At 37.9% G+C, this 18,937-nt stretch overlaps 1 protein-coding gene across 2 annotated transcripts in view; it reads right to left on the reverse strand.

Moving 5' to 3' along the window:
- Window positions 1-18,937, reverse strand: part of inpp5d (inositol polyphosphate-5-phosphatase D) — a 33,027-nt gene that overhangs the window by 11,504 nt on the left and 2,586 nt on the right. For both annotated transcript variants that reach the window (XM_015380992.1, XM_015380993.1), the window contains exons 3-15: window positions 14,987-15,122; window positions 14,747-14,888; window positions 13,812-13,952; window positions 13,642-13,726; window positions 13,474-13,551; window positions 13,275-13,352; window positions 13,058-13,181; window positions 3,328-3,434; window positions 3,114-3,216; window positions 2,831-3,027; window positions 1,064-1,181; window positions 879-975; window positions 575-713 (exon numbers count right to left, since the gene is read on the reverse strand). In XM_015380992.1, coding sequence (XP_015236478.1) covers window positions 575-713; window positions 879-975; window positions 1,064-1,181; window positions 2,831-3,027; window positions 3,114-3,216; window positions 3,328-3,434; window positions 13,058-13,181; window positions 13,275-13,352; window positions 13,474-13,551; window positions 13,642-13,726; window positions 13,812-13,952; window positions 14,747-14,888; window positions 14,987-15,122 — 1,545 coding nt within the window. The remainder of the gene's footprint in view (window positions 1-574; window positions 714-878; window positions 976-1,063; window positions 1,182-2,830; window positions 3,028-3,113; window positions 3,217-3,327; window positions 3,435-13,057; window positions 13,182-13,274; window positions 13,353-13,473; window positions 13,552-13,641; window positions 13,727-13,811; window positions 13,953-14,746; window positions 14,889-14,986; window positions 15,123-18,937) is intronic.

Raw genomic sequence — 18,937 nt, forward strand, 5'->3', positions numbered from 1 at the left:
GGAGAGAAAAGCTCTGACTGGGACAAACCCAGCACACGCGTTTATACTGTACAAATCCCAAGGGAGAGTGTGTTGGGAGCATTTGGAGGAAAACAACTTCAGTTCATCAAGGACATTCCCTGTTGGTTAATATATCTTTTACTGGCCAGATAAAAGATCAGTGTTTAAAGTTTCCTCGCCGTCTTTCATGCAGTGAGCAGAAGACACCTGTTCTGAAATGTTTATCACTCCTAGCCTTCATTTCACCCCCATTAGCCGAGGTTGAGGTTAACAATCCACCTTTTCTCTAAACCTGCTGGTCTTTGTAGTATTACTGGTGGTTGTCTTTAGCAGTCATTGGTTACTGATCCATCAAAGAACAAACTGAGACACCGAAGAGACATGGGAGGAAGCTGTAGTATCAGGATGTGGAGAACATGCAGACCCCATGCACAAAGACGTCAGGTCAGATCTTAAACCAGGATGCTACTAACCACGCATTCCGTGGCGGCCATGATGGGATCATGCTGGAGCAGTAAAGCATGAACTTTATTGCAACTCATTATGGCTACTGATTAAGGAGTGAGAAACTTACTGAGGATGGAAGTTCAACACGATAGTTTAGGTCTCCCAGCCAGACGAGGTGTGTGAAGCGATGCGTGATGTCAAAGGGGTTGAGCTTTTTGTCACCCAGATTCAGAAACCTCAGGATATTGATGTAGTTTTGATTCCGTCTGCAGGAAAAAGGAAAATCATCACTCAATTTGAATTTTATTAGTGGGGGCCTCAATCACTACTAATTAAGAGATTTGGGATTATTTGACGTGAAGCAATCGTTCCTATAGTAAAACTGAACGTGTTAGGCCAACATTATCAAAACTTAATGTTTACAATCTCACCTGAGTTTCTTCTCGCTCCCAGAGGTCAGGTGACTGTTGACAAACCCGAAGGATGTTCCATTGAACATGAAAGACACTCCCACGGCTCCCTTGTTTCCTGCAAACAAGCTGATTGTTTCAGTTTGCACTTCAAGTGAAGCCCTCTGACGGTAACGGCCTCCTAATGAAGAAGTGGAACTGCTCACCCAAAGTGTTGGCAATCCCCGTCTTCACGCTGTCTGAGAAGACGTGGGAGATCCTGTTTTCATGCTCGGGCTTGGCCAGGACGATGATCCGAATGTTCCACAGCGTGTGAGTGGCCACCTGCATGCAGCACAATGCAAAGGTATTTACAGTCTGCGGCCTTTAGGCAATTGATTAACTTTATGGTGAATTTTCTTTTAACAGATCAATGCAAAGCAGTTCAGAAAGGATTAAATGAAAGAAAGATGGTTAGTGGTTTTGAAAAGATTTACAAATGTACCACCCAGATTTCATATTTGTGCATCCCTGGTCAGAACCTCTGAGACCTTTTTTTTCACCCTAATAAAAGCCTGATTAGTCATTAATTTTTCACTTTTCAAATATTCTTTTGACATATTCTCCAGATTTTCTTCAGAGTTACCATTATGGTTCATTAGCTTGTAGGTTCAGGTCAGAGTTCTGCAGTTATTTCAGTACAAAGAGCTACTTTTGCTATCACTGCTGTCATGGTTTTCCCTTTTTGGGACTCAGAGTTTTTAGTTTTCTGTTATTAGTTTTTCTGTTTATGTGTTTTCCTTTATATTCAAGCAGTCTTTAGTTACTCTTAGTTGCCTCCTTGTGCTTGTTTCCTTTCCCCTTGGCTTCCTTCTAGTTAGTTTCACTCACACCTGCTCCATATTCAGCTCATTAGTCCATCCTTTGTTCTGTTCCCCTTATATACACCACCTTTGCTGTTGTTAGTTGCTTCCTTGTCCCTGGCCTCCCACCTGAGTTTTCCTTGATGCTTTCTGGCTTTTGATTCCTAGTATTTCGTATTTCTGGAGGTCTGCCTCAGTTATTCATTAAACCAGGCATCCCCAAACTCGGTCCTCGAGGCCCGCTGTCCTGCAGGTTTTAGAGATTTCCTTGCTCCAGCACAGCTGATTTTAATTGAAAGCTGATTAACAGGCTTCTGCTTTACTGCATTCATGATAATCAGCTGTGCTAAAGCAGGGAAACCCTTAAAACCTGCAGGACAGTGGCCCTCGAGGACCGAGTTTGGGGACGCCTGCATTAAACCAACAAGAACTCATCTCTGCTTCACTGGTCTCTGCTTTTGTGTCCTCTAACTAAACTGTGACAGCTGCAACAAAACAAGATTCATCAAGAGCCATAATAAAAATTTTATAAAAATTAAAAGCCGAGGAAAATCAATGGAAATTTTATGAATTTTGAGGAAAAATTATTATCTGACCTTTACTACGAGAGATATTTGTTGGTTTTGTTGAATTAGTTCATCTAAGTGAGCCACAATTAAAAGGAAAGACAAAGAAAAACGGTTAGCCCACCTAACAATATAAACCACGCACCTTAAGCTAAAAAACATAAAATGATTTGAACAAAGTGTGTCGTGCTGTTCTAAATGGTCTGTGCAGATATTGCATGAAACATAAAGTAGAGCCATTGACCCCTCAGAGCCACATTGAAGAGGACAAAGCAGGTTGCTGATCCCTGGTTTAGGTGGTTGGCTATGTCTCGGTTGCTCTGTGAGATGTTTAAAGCTTTAAAATATTGTTCTTTAATCCTAACCTGCTTTTTTTTCTCCCCATGTTGTCTGCTGTGTTCTCAATCTTCATGATGATGTTTGTTCACTCATTTTCTTACATTGAATTATTTTTTTTTTTTTATTCGCAATCCTTCTACTACCCAATTATGTGCTGCTCTGTGTTGAAACCTGAAACAGAGCTAGGAATAAGCACTTTAACTCTGTTATTGTCACCGATATTCACCTGCTTAAAGCTGATGTTGGTGATTTTCCTCAGAGCATTCTTCACCGTGTCGGACCACTCCCTCTCGCCCAAAGGATCCTCCTGGGTACCGATGACATAAACGTCATGAGGGATATGGTCGGCGGTGTCGTCCCGCGTCTTCCCCAGGCCCTTACAGTGAAACCAGGAGTCGATGTTTGGAGGAGGACCAGCATTTCCTGCGTGTTTGGGAATCAGGGTTCACACTATCAGCAGATGCCTGTCTGAATTTTGATCAATGGTGAATGGAAAAAGGTCTGTTTACCCATGTTCCAGGTGCCAACGAACACTGTGATCATGTCTGGCTCAGGCTTTTCTGAGTGCTTGTTCTTCATCTGTTGAAGCAGCTGACAAAAGCCTTCTCTTTTCTTAAGAAATCAGGACAGAGGTAAAACAGTTATCGGGGAAAGAAAATTAGAGGGCATCTATTACAAAGTTTTCTCATAAAAAAAAAAAAAAAAGCATTTGGCTGGAATCACCTTTGTGTCGTCAAACACAAACTCCTTACGCAGAATCTTCTCCTTCTCTGTCTCAACCACGATGACGAGTTTAGCATGCATCTTCTGGGATTTCACCAGCTGCAGGACTGAAGAACAGGATTTAAAACAAACTGGTAAAGCTGTAAAATAATTACATAAAATACAGGTGAGAGAAGAAAGCAACTTGAAAGCTGGGAGGTCCCTTTCCAAGTTATGGTTTTATGGACTTCAACAGGGGTTCCCAAAGTGGGGGTCCCAAGTGGCCAACTGGGGGGTTCGTTAGGTGGTTTACACAATCACTGTGATGTGATCCCTGAGTTATATGAAGGATAAAAATATTTAATGAAATACTTTAAAGAGAGATAATGTAAGTTTTTACAGAAAAATATATTTAAAATAGCCTTTTAGTTTGACCCTTTAGAACTGAACAATCGTTTGATGAGCAGACTGACACCTCAGTAGCTCGGCACCGATGCATCTATAAGCCTTTAGCCTGTTTTCCTTATTTCAGCTCAGAAGTTCCCTTGCTGTTCAGCTTATGTAACCTTAAGCCTGTCCTGCTGAATGGGTACGACAATTGAAGATTTTGGATTCTGTGGATACTCAGAAGCAACCAGCATCCAGTGAAACTAAGACACCAATGGCAACTCCAGATAAGGAGAATAAAAAAACAAACAAAAAGTTTATTCGGTAGGGGAAAAAAAAATCAATCTCCTAACTCTGAGTGTTGATTTTCATCCAGGCCTCAGAGCTGCAAGGCTACAAGGTGTCTAAGGGAGAGGGGTTGTTTATCCTATCAGGAGGGTTTGGGATCAAAATAACTGTTCTCATAACAAGTTAGACTGTTTCTCAGGGTTTTTTATTCATAACATTTACTGTTTGCTCCAAAAGCCTGTAATTGTTTTGAGTCACAGTGTGTGGAGACTTTCACAGCCTTTCTGCAGAGTTTAAATTAGTGAGAGACCAACTTTGTCTAGTCAGAGCAGAGATGGACATTATGTCATTTTGTTCTCTTTTTCTTTCCAAAGAGTTCCAACTCAGTGAATCACCATCTCTTTCCTTTATTTAACTGGACTGCAGAATTGAATTCATTTTTCCCATTACCCCTGGTTATGTATTAGTGGGAGCTTTGAGAACAAGCAGGAGGAATAAAAACACAAAACAAATCCATGTACAGAAATCAGTTCTGAAAAGGACCAGAAAGAAGCATACAGTTATTTACTCCTCCCACCATTTGATTCTTCATTTATGTTAATATTACATTTTTTCTATATATATAGTTTTAATATACAATTGGTATATTGGTATATAAAAATCATGAAAGTTTACCAAAATACATGATCTACCTGCATCATATGAGGAACTGACTTTATTATAATTAATCTTCTATATATTTATCAGTTTTTGTCATAGAAATGTATATTTTTTCACTAAAATCAGATTAACAAAAAACTACATAAATTTATGTGTACTCAGGTACAAAATCATATCATAAGTTATGATACAATAAACTGTAACCTGTTTTCTTCCTTCTAAATACTAACATATTTTCATTATGCATTTTTTAAATTCATTTGTGTAATTGTTATTTTATTACTTTTGATATATTTGTACTGTACTGTACTCCACAACTTAAAATACACAGACTTTTTCAGTGAAGCATATAAAATGTGTTTAGACTTGACTTCAACTCTCAAACCAGAGCTTTCTTTGTCACTGAATAAATTTAGCAGATTGCCTAAGTTCTCTCTGATGATACTTTTGTCTTGATTTCATTCATAGGTCTAAAAGTTACTCTTTACATGATGTGGTTTAAAATAACGTAAGTTTTTCAGCTATTTTGAGTCATACTGAGGTATGAGTCATCAATGAAAGAAAAGAAGGTTTCTGTATGAGTTATAGCAAGGATCTGCAGCCGTATTAAATGGCTTTGTTTCTTTACACATCAGGGATTTTAACAATTGCTGATCAGAAATAGAAAACTTCTATCTATACATTTATAAATGTGTTCTCTTTTCATCACATTATCTTTTGAATGTTCAAAATTGACCTGAGTAGAGTTCAGCCTATGGAATAAAATCACAAATCAGCATCAACTTCAAATTAATTTATTCATACTTCAATAATGAAGCATCCCTACATCAAATGTAGTTTGGTTTTTTTTGCTGCAGGGATGCTTGAGTTTTAATCTTTCCTAAACCAAAATGAATAAGTAGATCTAAAAATATTTCTTCCAGTGATTGTAAAAAATTAAGACGTGACTAAAAAAAAAGAACCCAACTGAGCCGTAATGCTAATGTTCCCATCTCATTAGAGAGCTCAGAATTTAAGTTTCCGGGTAATTCTTGCCTTGCCTCCCACATTAGATCCTGCATCCTGATATCACCAGCTGAGAAAACAGTAGGGGATAATAATATAATAATAATTAGAGTAATTGAACTTTATTGATCTCACAGTAGATAAATGTACCTCTGCATTCAACCCATCCCCTTGGGGAGCAGTGGGCTGCCATCATGGGGCGCCCAGGGAGCAGTATGGGGTTAAGGGTCCTGCTCAGAGACCCAGAGTGGCAGTCTGTGGGAGTGGGGACCGAACTCAGGATTTGAAGCTCTATGCCCTACCCACTAAGCCACCACTCCCCCTTTGCACCTATGCATATTCAATGTGCAAGTCCTTCTAAATCTGACTTTCAATGCATAAGCAGGACTTCTTCTAAAGCTAAAACCACACAAAGCCAAATAAGGTTCCTGCGTTAAAGAGTTTAAATATAAGATAAAAACACACAGTTGTAATGTTTTAAACTTTCCATTAAATGGGGACGTAAAGCAGCAACAGAAGTAAAGAAGGAAGAAAAAGAAGAAAAGAGGTGTTTGGGTGGACTGACCACCGAGGAGGAGCAAACGTGTGAATGAAATAGCTGCTGAAACACGAGCAAAACAAAAGTATTCATGTTCTTTGCTTAATGGAAAGTACAGATTCTGGTGTTAATAAAGAATGGAACAAACACTGTTTTGCTCATTGTGTTGATCAAGAGAACAAGAAATGCTGACTCTGTCTAACTTCATGCTAAAAATTGCAAACAGGATCATAATGAACTGAACAGAAAAATACTGTTGGCCATTTGGTATTCACAACAAAAATAAATCAGCAAATAGGGCTGTGTCATATGGCTGAAATGTATCAAGGTATGAAGTTTTATTGTTAACAGACATCAAATATCAAATAGTTTCTATTTTACCTATTTTTAATAAGAACAAAGCGAAAAAGAGCAAAAATTTATGCAATTTAACTTTTTAAAATAGGTCAGTCCAATCACCATTCATGGTTAGTTCAGCTGTAAAAAGGTTAAGAGGCTTAAATCTTTTCCTCTGCCCACATCCCCCAGAATGCTGTACGGTTTTGGCTGGGAGTTCAGTAAAATTATAAAGGAATATATTGGCTTTATTTTCTATTGATATCGATCAGGTGTCTATTAGTGTTGCACCGATACCGATACCAGTATCGGGCGGGGCGCCGATCCAGCTCTAAAATGGTGGCATTGTATCGGCGAGTACCAACAAATAGGACACCGATACCATTTTGAGACCCAAAAGTTTATTCAACTATTGTCACCTTTTCCAGGTAGGCAATAAAAAGTTCTACTGGATTCACTTTGTATTCGTCTTTTTTCTGTGTCACAAAGGTAGGCAGCAGCTTGACAAAGCCATGATGGAATTATTTTACATCCAAGTAGTATGCAGTTCTTCATATATGCAAACACACACATCAATTTCAAACAGATGGTATCTGTATCGGCCAATACTGCCCAGCCAGGTATCGGGGCCAAAAAATGGCATCAGCGCATCACAAGTGTCTATCACAATATATACTGGTATTGTTTTATTGCCCAGCCATAGCTGCAAATAGCATTAAAATTTAAACAGAACATAATTTGAAATCTACGTTCTTTATTTCCTTCTATTTTCTTGCGGCCGTTATGTCACGTTTTATCAATACGTATAGAGGTAAAAAACCAGTTTGGAAAAAGAAAGGAGTAAAAAGTACAGATATTTGTGTTCAAGTGTAGGAGGTAAAAGTAAGAAGTCCTCAGAAAAACAAGTACTCCATTAGAGTACAGACAACAAAACACAAGCTACTTCATGCATTTTCAAATACTTTGTGGAAAAAAATACCTCCTACTGAAAGCTAATTGTAGTTATGGGATAAGAGATGATAAAAGGAAAACCAACTTAGCTACTGTGATACCGGCAATGAGTTTCTGAACTAAATTATTGAGTAAACCACCATGTTGTCCCTTTCACCCATTGCTGATGGGTATTTGGTTTGGTAAGGGGAAATGAGTGGGTGTATGGTGGAGGTAGGTGGTAAATGCACGGTCAAAACCTGCAATAGAAAGCCTTATCGATGAGGCACAAACGTTACTGTTTTATTCTATATCATTAAAGAAAACTACTGTGTACTCACTGAGTGCTATTATTTTACACCTGGACTGATCTGATTTATTTATGGAAACAACAGACAACAAGGAACCAAAGGTGCATGAAATCTACTAATTATCAGCAAAGACAGAGGCAGAAATGGTTAGGTAGCGATAAACGCAGCATGAAATAAAGGAAGAGAACAAAATCCAACAATACAGGCAAGAGAAAACCAACCAAACACGCTAAGAAATGTGCAAGAGATATAAACTGGCAAAAGGTAAACAAACCAAACAAATATGGCAAATTGAAACAAAAAAAAAAAAAAAAAAACATGGCCTACAGCACTGGAAAGATAAAGGGAGGCATCATTCTGGCATCACCCTTCTTTCTTTTACAATCTCCACCAACTGAAGGAATCCTAGTGTTCTTAGGGTTGTGAAGATGTTTCATCATGCAGGAAAGTTTTCCAATAACATAATCTAAAGCTAGAAAACTTGTTCTGTTTTAATGCCTTTATTATAGAAATTAAGCTTCAACCTAAAAAAGCAGAGGTGCAAATTTTTTGATGGACCAGTTTGCATTTGCACATATTTAGCTAAACAATCTATTTTTTTTAATTCTAGTATAACTGCTGCCAAATAAAGAGGAGGCTGCACCACATGGTGTGCCCAACCAACCCCCCCAGTCTACCGCAGACAACCATGAAGTCAAAATTCTGCCAAAACTGGCAAGTGTAATGAATACTAATACGAGTTTTCCAACATTGATGTAAGCTGCTCATTACTGTTGAAAAGCTGTATGCATCAAAATGACATTTTCTACACCCTCTGTGTATACAAGATGACAATAAAGTTTGTCTAAGTCTAAACAGTATTATTTAAAAAACATGCTCCCCTTTTTAACGTGATTTAGGATCAACAGCCCCCAGTATGTCACACCCATGATGCATTTCAATTCTCTAGCCTCTCTCCTGCTTGTGGACCTGTTTCTGTGCGCTCATGTCAGCTTTTGTCACTTAGAGGAAGGTAACCACTGGAGAAAACCAAGTGTGATTGGCTACATTTCTGCCTGTTGAGAGAGTGCTGTTTTTCTTTTAAGGCTAAAACCTGTTCTTTTGAAAATTAAACATTGGATTAGGAAAGTCATTGTTAAAAAATTTGTTGAATACAGACATGAATGTGTTCTGACAGCAGTGGAAATATGCTTTAAATCAGAGGTCACGGATTAGCGGATCGCGGTCCAGATCCAGACCCACCTGCTGGCTAATCCAGACCCAACCTGATTTAAAACAATTATAAATGACCGCATGTTGTCCGACGACAGTGTATAACTTCACTTGCGCCGCTTCTCTATGTCCTTTGTGAATCAGGAAATTTTCTATATACCAAACTGAACGATTGTTGTTCTCTACTTCAAAAAACACTTTAGATTTAAAAATTAAAAAATAGTCTAATTTTTTTTTATATATACATTTATTTCATTTAAAAATTCAATGTATAACATGGATACATAAAAACGTAATTTTATTTCAGTGTTTAAATAAACAGATTATAATCAGAAATGTCTCCAGACCTTTACTTGATGGTGATTTTCTGATTTTTGCTGATTTTTAATTGGTTATCCTGGCTTTAAATGATGATTAATGTTAAATTTGAAACTTCGTATGAGCTAAGCTAATGTTAGATTCAATGTTCATATTGAGAAAAGTGAAGCTTGAATGAACGCTTGTTTATAACACAGATACTACATTTACACTAAGCATGTATCCTTTCATGTTCAGCAACGATTTACAGTCCTGCTCACTATTATTGGCACCCATGAAGTTTAAGTACATATTATGGAAAAATGACGGAAGGAAATTCATCAAATGAAACATTTACTACAGATAGTTTGTGTTTCATACAAAACAACAAAAGATAAAGAATATTTGAAAAGATAAAGATTATAAAGAAAACATAGAAAAATAATTTTACTACCACCTGCCACCGTTTGCTGCAAATCAGTATAGAAACCAAATTTGGCTCACCTATTGCAATGACAATTAAGGATCACCTGTGACCCATGTGACATGAATTATCCAATAAATATAAAATTGGTGTTTTAAAAGCCATCTGCTGTTTTCTCTTCATGTGTGTCTGAGGACATCAGAAATGCTGTTGTTTGTAAGCACAAGACCTCCGAAGGATATAAGGCCATCTCCAAAGACCTTGGCATTCCTGTTTAAACGTTCCATAATGTTATTAAGAAGTTTTCCAAACTTGGAACTGTCAAGAACCTCCCTGAACGTAGGGAGATCCTTGACAGAGATCTTCAAAAACTGGTGCGAATGGTGAAAAAAAAAAACCCAGGTCAAACATGTAAAGCCCTGAAGACCAACCTGCAGCAGTCAGGTGTCATCAATTACAATATGCTGGACATTAAACAAAGCAGGGCTTTATAGGCAGAGGCCAAGAAAGATCGCATTGCTGAAAAAAAGAAAAATACGATGGATCTTCTTCAAAAACAGCCTGGACAAACCTCAAGCCTTCTGTGATTAGTTTAATGGACAGATTAACCAAAATTGGAAGATGGCACAATGAAGACTTGAGGGTAAAGAAAACCCTACCAACAATCAGGCATGGTGGAAGATGCATAATGCAGTGGGTCTGCTTTGTTGCATCTGGAGGCATCATGAAATCAGAAGATTATCAAGGAATTCTAGAGCCATGTGTTGCCCAGTGTGTGGAAAGTTGGTTTGAGGTGAAGATCATGGGTCCTCCAGCAAGATATAGACACAAAGCAAGAAGGAATGATTGGGAGAGGAAAAATAGACTGCTTTAAAAAGGCCAGCAATGAGTCCAGCTCTCAATTGACTTGAAAATATTTGGGGGAAGTGAAGTCTGCCATTAGAGAAAGGAACCAAGCAAATGTCCAAGAGCTTGAGCATATGGCAACAGAAGTGTGGGAGGAAATACAACTGGAGAAGTTCAAGAACTTTATAGAAAAAAAATAAGGGGAGAATTAGTGGTTTAGGGCATTGGGCCTGGAATCCAGAGGTTCTGAGTTCAAGCCCCACTTCCACAGACTGCCACTCTGGGTCCCTGACTAGACCCTTAAGGCTGGCTTATGCTTAGAAACCAGGTCATCTGCATGTGTGTTGCAGATGTGCCCCCACTGCTTCCGCAGACACTCTGCTGCACCTCTCCAAAATAGTAGGTGACAGGAGGCCTCTGATTGGTCAATTCTACATCTGCTCTACACTATGCATATTTCCTGTTTGGTACCTTAGCGGCTTGTTTTGTTTCTATGACCGCCATTGTGGAAAACGTCTCATGAAGTTGGACCAGCTAGAAGAGTTTGCCCTCATGTCCCTCCATTGTCACACAAATTTGCCCCCACTTCCTCATCGCCTCGGCCGTATCTAGACCCACAGCTAGTTGGTGATTGTCCCTCTTGCATTGTGGCGTACAATAACATAGCATAGTCTACGCTTCAATATTGGGCATAAATCAAAAATATCTGTGACAAGCTGCTGCGGGAGTATAACCAGCCTTAACCTCTACACGGTTCCGCACAATGGCAGCCCACTGCTCCCCAAGAGGATGGGTTAAATGCAGTTGAGTTAATTTTGTTGCTTTTAGGGTTGTCAAAAGTATCGATGCTCAAAAAAATAATCGATACTGAAACGTTGTATCCGGATACAATACTAATTTTCAAAAGTATAGATACAGTCATTCATCTTAAGTGCAGAATAGTGGAAAATGCACTTTCAGAACACTGTGTGATTAAAAAATTCTGTGCACTTTTCAGTTTCAGTCTTTTTTTTTGTAAGAGGTGCAGCTGCTGAGAATTATTTTTGTATCTTAACCGGTTTGGCTAGTGTCATTGTTATGTGTGCAAAGCAAAGCCAAGGAAGGAACACTTCATTTTAATTTTTTTTTATCAAGCTTGCTTAATACTGTGCACAGCAAACAACCTTAAAATATTGTTCCTATTGTTTATTGTATTTATTTATTGTATTTTAATTATTAATAAAATATTTCTGTTGAAATTTGGAGTTTTTATTCTTGTGGTATCGAAATGGTATCGAGTATCGAATATTTTCCTTAGTATCGGTATGGAGTTGAAAAGTTTAGTATCGTGACAACCCTAGTTGCTTTACACTCTGACAGTGTAATGACAATAAAGTTAAATTCTATTCTAAAATAAAAACATTTGGAGGCTGTCATCGCTGCTAAAGGGTGTTCATCGCCTGTGCGATAATATTGACACCCCTGTTTCTGTATTTTTCCCTTTGGAATTACAATGTCTGTGCTGAAATAACAGTTATCTTTGTTAAATTACTTTGGACACGCAACTAAAAGGTCCTGCTGATATAAATTTGGTACATTTCCATTTATTTCCGAGGATATTCGTCCAGTTGTGTAAAACATAAACATGCCAATAATGGTGAGCAGGACTGTGTATAAAATGTTCAGTTGATGACTGCTATTAACCAGAAAATGCTTTTGCTGCTGTTTGCGACAGCCAGGAAGAAAACAGCACAAACCCAATAAGCAGGATTTCCAGTAAAGTAACCGACTACAGGCTAATCTCAGTTCTCCAGTGATTACCACCCTTAAAGAGACAAGAGTTGACACGATTGCACAGAAACATATCCACACAGGAGTAGGAGAGAAGCCTGGAAAGCATGCTATTAGCACAGAGAAGCAGCATGCCCTCATTTGTGTTATATGACAGTCTTGTGGTACTAAATCTGCATGCAAAAATGCCAAAAATGTGCAAAAGGAGTATTTTATATGTGTGTGAATTAAATAAAACTTATTTTATGAGTATGTGTTGTGCGTGTGCACTTTTGGCAGCATTCCGACTTCACAGATAAACATACTATCTACCAGTTAGTAACCAAAACAAGGGCAATTCAAAAACCTGAAGTATCCATCTAATACAAACCCTGGTAAAACATTCAATAGTGGATGAACCGAATCTAAAATCTAAGTTCAACTCCTGTTTTGCAATGTAATCTATCCATAGACTGCATTAACTCATTAAGAAAAGAGCAAAAAGCTGATAGAAGCACTCATAAGACCCTTAAATATGACTCCAAATTAATTAAATTTGCTGCCAGAAATACTGAAAGTCTTTTTTATCACTAAGCAGCTTACTCACAATATATATAAATATATGTAAATATGCAAAAATGTATCTAAAGTCTGAGGGATTCTAGGGTGTCAGATTCTTGGCTATTAATTAAGTATTTCTTTGTGGACCGATCCAGCAGATTATTTGAACCTTCCCCTGAAATGCAGTAAATCAAAAAAAGTTCTTACTTTTATTGTGGACAAAGTATTTATCTTCAGGCCCATCTTTAGACTTCTTAAAGTACAGTTTCCCACTTTCAACATCCACTTTCAGAACCATCTTTGTTGAAATACCCAGAGACTCTTGCTTCACCTGCCAGACAAGAAAGAATCTGATCAAATACCAACCACAGACCTGCAGATATTTTGTCACATTTCATTAGGTTTTACAGCCAAAGAGGCGCACCTCGAACGAAACAATTGGTATGAGAGACTTCCGGTGGCCTCCGTCATAGCCAACCGCCTCAAAAACTGAACTTTTAGCCTGAAAAAGAAAGCAGAAGTGCTCTTTCCTCAGTAGCAGACGTCATTTGCTGGCATCTCAGGAAACGAGATGAACAGTGATTAGCACACATGTGGTGCTTTTTGTTTGGTTGGTTTTTTACCTTGTCCTCTATTGAGTACAGCAATTTTGTGAGCTGTTCAAGCCTATAGGACACAGATTGACCCGAATCTGCAAGAATCTGGAAGCACATGAAATAATGCAGGATAAGATATATATATTTATATTTTGGGGTGGGGAATGTTTCTAAGGGTTCAATGCTGCTACTAACTTGTTTAGGTCCAATCCCTGGGGAGAGCTGCTGATCCAACGCTCTGTGGAAGATCTCCAGAGCGGGCAGGATTCGAGAGATTTCACTGGCTCAGAGAAAGATCACATCAGGGTCAGATGAAAGCTACACTAACCAGTCCCAAAATAGAAACAAATCAGGAAAAAAAGCACCTGTTTAGATTTTTGCACACAGCCGTGATCAGTTTCTTGAGGCCGGGGAGGTTGGGGTTGCCGTTTTGCACTTGTTCAGCATCCAGGAAGATGGAGGTCCTGAAGTATTCTTGAACAGCCATTTGATGCTCGTCTGACAACCTGGAAAAATTCCACAAAAATCAATATATGAATATTTTGAAATGAACATCAGCTCCTAAAGTGAGCTTGAATTTTGTTGCATTATTGTTGCGAGCAATTAGAAATGTTTTATAAATAGAAATTTGAAACAAATGTATTCCAAAAATACATCTTTATGAAACCTTCTTATTAAAAAAGGTTTTGAGAGTAACTTTGTTGTTTTCCCAGATTTGTTTTTCTCAAGAAACAGTTAATTTATGATTATTCTTTTCTTTATCCAAGTATACAAAGTATATTTTACAGACTTCATTTTCACTTTTTAAATTTTTTTTCCAATTTCTCTTTTTTAGAGAAAGTTTTATGACAGGAATTCTTTTTAAACTGCATTTAACAATCACATTTTCTTCCCTTCCAGCCCAATACAAACGACGAATAAAAATGCTGCACTAAAAGCCATGTAGACCAAGAGTAATGCATTTTCATTATTCCCTCCAGAGAAAGCCGGCCCCTGAATTGGCAGGTGTAAAAAAAGCTAATTGAAACAAAAGCAATTCGTAAAACTCCACCAGAAAAAGAGGAATTATAAAAGAATGAAATAAAACTTTTAAGAAAATGATTAAGAAAATACATTCTGAGAAAACAACAGTTACTCTTAGAAACGTTTTCTTTTTTTGACTTTTTTTCACTTCCTTTAAATTTCTATTTTTTCAAGCAAAGAACAAAGCATGTTTTTTGTTTGCAATAATGATGGAACAAAATTCATTCCGTAAAGTGTCAATGCAGCAGCATGTGTGGTTGTGATTCTTAGGGCGTACATGGACAGGTCTATGTGCTGCAGCCTCATCAGGTACATGTCAGACAAGGACTTGGTGGCCTGCTCTGAAGTTTTGGATTCACAGTCTTTTGCATCAGCGGTGAAGTTCCGGGGTGGAAGCCGCGGTGGATGATTGTTGGATTCTGCAACACAAACCAAATGTAGGAGGTGTGAGAATTCTGTTGAGGTTGACACCTGTTTGCATTTTTTTTTTCTAAGGAAACACAGAAGAAGATTTAACCTTGCTCTTCTTCTACCTCCTCCTCCCTCTGGACTGGGTACTGCAGGTGTGTGACCAGGCCCATGTTGGGGCTGTAATACGCCTCCACCAGCTCAGGCAGCATTGCAAAGAACCTAATTGGAACTCCCTCAGACGCCTACAGAGAGATAAAAAGACTTTTTATAAACATCTTTGCAACAGAAATTATAACCGCTTCTTAAACAAAGTAGAGCTGTTATTAAGTAGAATGGTGTGATTAAGAATTTTCAAATTTCTATCTTACAAATCAAGATTAAATGCCTTGCATTTATACTTATTAATTTTTACTCTAATAATTCGAAATAAAATGGAAAATGGTTGTGAAAAGGCTTATAATCCATGATCTGACTACAGAAAGAGCATAGCACTACTGTGGAGGATTTGCAGAGATGTGAAAAGAGATTCGTCAGACTCTCCACAAATCTGCTCTTTAAACGAAAGAGCTGCAAAAGGGAAACAGAAAGATAAAAAAAACAGTCCTCCTTCAGTTTGCCACAGGCCATGTGGGGGATGGCGCAGATTGGCCAACCACTTGTGTTGAAAAAAAACTAAAACTGAACCCTGACCTCATCAAATCCCCTTTAAAACATGGCGGATCGCGTTGTTAAAAAGTGCTGACTCATAAAATCTTCATATTTTTAAAACTGTAAGTTCTTTATTTTCCTCTTCTCATGCTAAATTTGTATCAGTCTGCTATGCAAAATCGCCACAAAAATGTGTTGATTCGATGTGATTAGATTATGTTGAAGTAGTAATTCCCATAATTTTGCCATTGACACTATATTTATCGTTTCTTATTTTAACATCTACATTCATGTTTAACTAAATTCTTTTGCAGCCTTTCGTGGAAGAGGATATAGCAATAACTACAATCTATGGTAGCATTCAGAGGCAGGATCCTCTTTTAGTTGCAGAAATGCTTCACATATAGCATTCAGTTTGTCTTAAAAATAAAAAATGAAAGCATGATACTTTTTTTTTTTATTTGAAAAATAAGTGTTTGTGGTAAAGAGTGTAAACTTCCATTAGACTGACATCAACATTGGTTCACAGATGAAAAACACAGCAGGAACGTTAGAGTCCTTTTTGGATTCAGCAGGGAGGTGAAGGACTAGTTCTCAGCTCTCTGTTGAACCCCAGTCAGCCTCAGCAGATGGCCGCTCACACTAAGCCCTGCTGGAGGTTTCTTCCTGTTAAAAGGGAGTTTTTCCTCTCCACTGTCACTAAAAGCATGCTTAGTGTGAGGGATTGCATTCGAGTCAATGAGTCGATGCAATCGACTGGTTTTCCTTACATAGAAAAATTTAAATCAATTTGACTGTATGATCTGGTGAACTGTGAAGTGCCTTGAGATGACGTGTTGTGAATTGGCGCTATATAAATAAACTGAATAGAATTGTTGGTGTGGTTTCCCTGACACAGGCCTTATAAACATATAAAATATTCTTCCAGTTGCTAAACATGTTTTTCTACCCTTATGCTTTGGCATTTCCCCATAATACCAGAATATTGAACTCAGTCTTAACAGTTTACAATGAAGTGTTGTTGGTACTTTTTTTCCTGTGGCCCAAAATCCTCAAATCAAGTACGCTGGTACAGCTGTTAAAGGTATAGTGGAGGATTTTCGAGAATTAAAAAAAAATAAAAAATGCACACGTACAACACTGTAGCCGCTTCCGAGAGGGAACGCCTAGTAAGCGCATGTGAGAACATGCACGACCCATTTCTCTGTGTGCATGCTCTGTTTAAAAGTTGCTGTTTTCATCGCTCATACAAGCTTACTTTCCAAAAGAAGATTTGCAATTTTTCCACTATGTCAGACTCACCACTGGTAAGTGAAAATGGGGACGGGCACATAGGACGGCCTTATGTAAACATATCACCAGAATGATTGACACTTAGGAGGAACACTTATTTAGATGATCCACTCAAAAACAGAACATCCTCCACTATAAGTTTAAAGTACAGGCCACTTACCATTTTAACTTTTCATTTCAGTTTAGATTTAAGTGACTGACTAAACAAACATTTCTATGAACTTAAAACAATTTCTTAAAAAGATAACAATCCCAAGCCAACTACTGCTTCTACTCAACAATCTATGATTAGTTCTCTGTTTAATTTGACAGTAATGTCTCAGTAGATTTGCAATGCAAATCTACTGGTGGTTCTACTTGGTTCCAACCAAGATAGCATTGACTTTATTCTCGTAATATCATGACTTTATTCTGGAAATTTTATGACTTTATTCTCGTAATTTTACAACTTTATTCTTGTAATTTTATGACTATTCTTGTTGTGACTTTATTCTTGTAATTTATTGGCTTCATTCTCATAATATTACAACCTTATTCTCGAAATAAAAAAATAAATAAAAACAATCTCGGGCCCTAATACACCGTCATAAAAACTCCAGTCAAAAATAACTTTATTAGGTGCGCTCTATAATCAGGAAAATAAGGTAACTTTTTTAAAAGTGACAATACCCAACTTTTTAACCACTAGGGGCACTAGACTTGTCACATCCAAACAATCACTGATTCGGAGACTCATCTAAATTGGCGTAACCATTATGTAGTGTCCTATATAGTTATTAGAGAGGCCGTTCGGACACAGCCTTAGTGCTTTCTTGTTTGCAGCTTAGATTTATGGTAAATGTGAAAGACATCAAACCACCGGATGTTTTAAGCTCTTTGAGGTCAGCAGTTGCTTACTTGAGTCAATTTTCTGGTTAGTCCAGCCACTGTGAGTAACTAGTTTTTCAGATATTAAATGAAAATACCTAAACAGTAGATACAGTCACTTTAAGCTCATTATCTTTCCCTTAAATATAAGCATTACCTACTGTACGCATTACTTTTGATAAGTTTGTGTTGGAAAATTGATTTTGGAAAAGAGTCTCTGCTACTCAATTCTTTTTATTTCTTAATTATATAATTTATTTTTTGTATTTTATTTTATACCTTACATTGAAATACCAGTAATTTAATATGACTGTCTGATTACATCATTTTAAACATTAAATCAGACTGTAAGAGCCAATACTAACTCAGTACTTGAGCAGGCAATTTACAGTATCACCTACGTTTTATTCTTACTTGAGTACATTTTTGGATGACTTTCTACTTTCACCTGAATAAAGATAAAAAGCGTTAACGTAATGATCTCTCTTTCTTGCCACCTCTGCTCAGTAGACAATGAGTTTCAGTAATCAGTTATGTATTCAATAAATGATTCTTCACACGGTAGCGTTGATGATTTATCAGATTAAAGATACAGTCATGAATAAACCTTTTTTAGTTTTATGGCCCTCTTTTCTTTTAGGTTTTTAGGTATGTTTTTATGGTGGAATGAAGCGCATCTGTAAGTTTTAAAACTTTCTGAATAAATACAAATCTCTTAATGTTTGTGGACATTCTTTAAGGGCCTTTCCTGTTCATGTTAACGACCATGTTTACCATGAGTACAAATCAGCCTTAAAGGCTACCAGCTTAAAGGAAACCAGGTCGTCTGCTTGCGTGTCCCAGTGAACGCAAATGGGCCTCCGCCCCTGCCGCAGACACTCTGCTGCACCTCTCCAAAATTTTAGGAGACCGCAGACAGCGCCGCAGACAGGGGGCCTCTGATTGGTCAAATCTAGATCCAATTTATCAAGATCCAATTTTGCGTGCAGTAATTTGCGCTCGCAAACTGGAATTTTGCGCAACGGGCGTCAGGGCGACATGGCATTTAGAACATCGGAAGCACTTCTGAAAAATGAGATTGGGAGTTCCCAGCTCTCGCTGCAACCATACGCTGGAATGACCCAGATGCAAAAAAGTGCAATGTTGCAAGGAGTTTTGTGATATCTGGTATTGCGTGGGTCCTCCTTGTGGCTGGCTCAAAATCCATACGGAGTTCCCCCAACAGCTCCAAAATGCCAATGCTGGATAA

Source organism: Cyprinodon variegatus, unplaced genomic scaffold, assembly GCF_000732505.1.
Source record: "Cyprinodon variegatus isolate N-32 unplaced genomic scaffold, C_variegatus-1.0 Scaffold226, whole genome shotgun sequence".
NCBI classification, from domain to species: domain Eukaryota; kingdom Metazoa; phylum Chordata; class Actinopteri; order Cyprinodontiformes; family Cyprinodontidae; genus Cyprinodon; species Cyprinodon variegatus.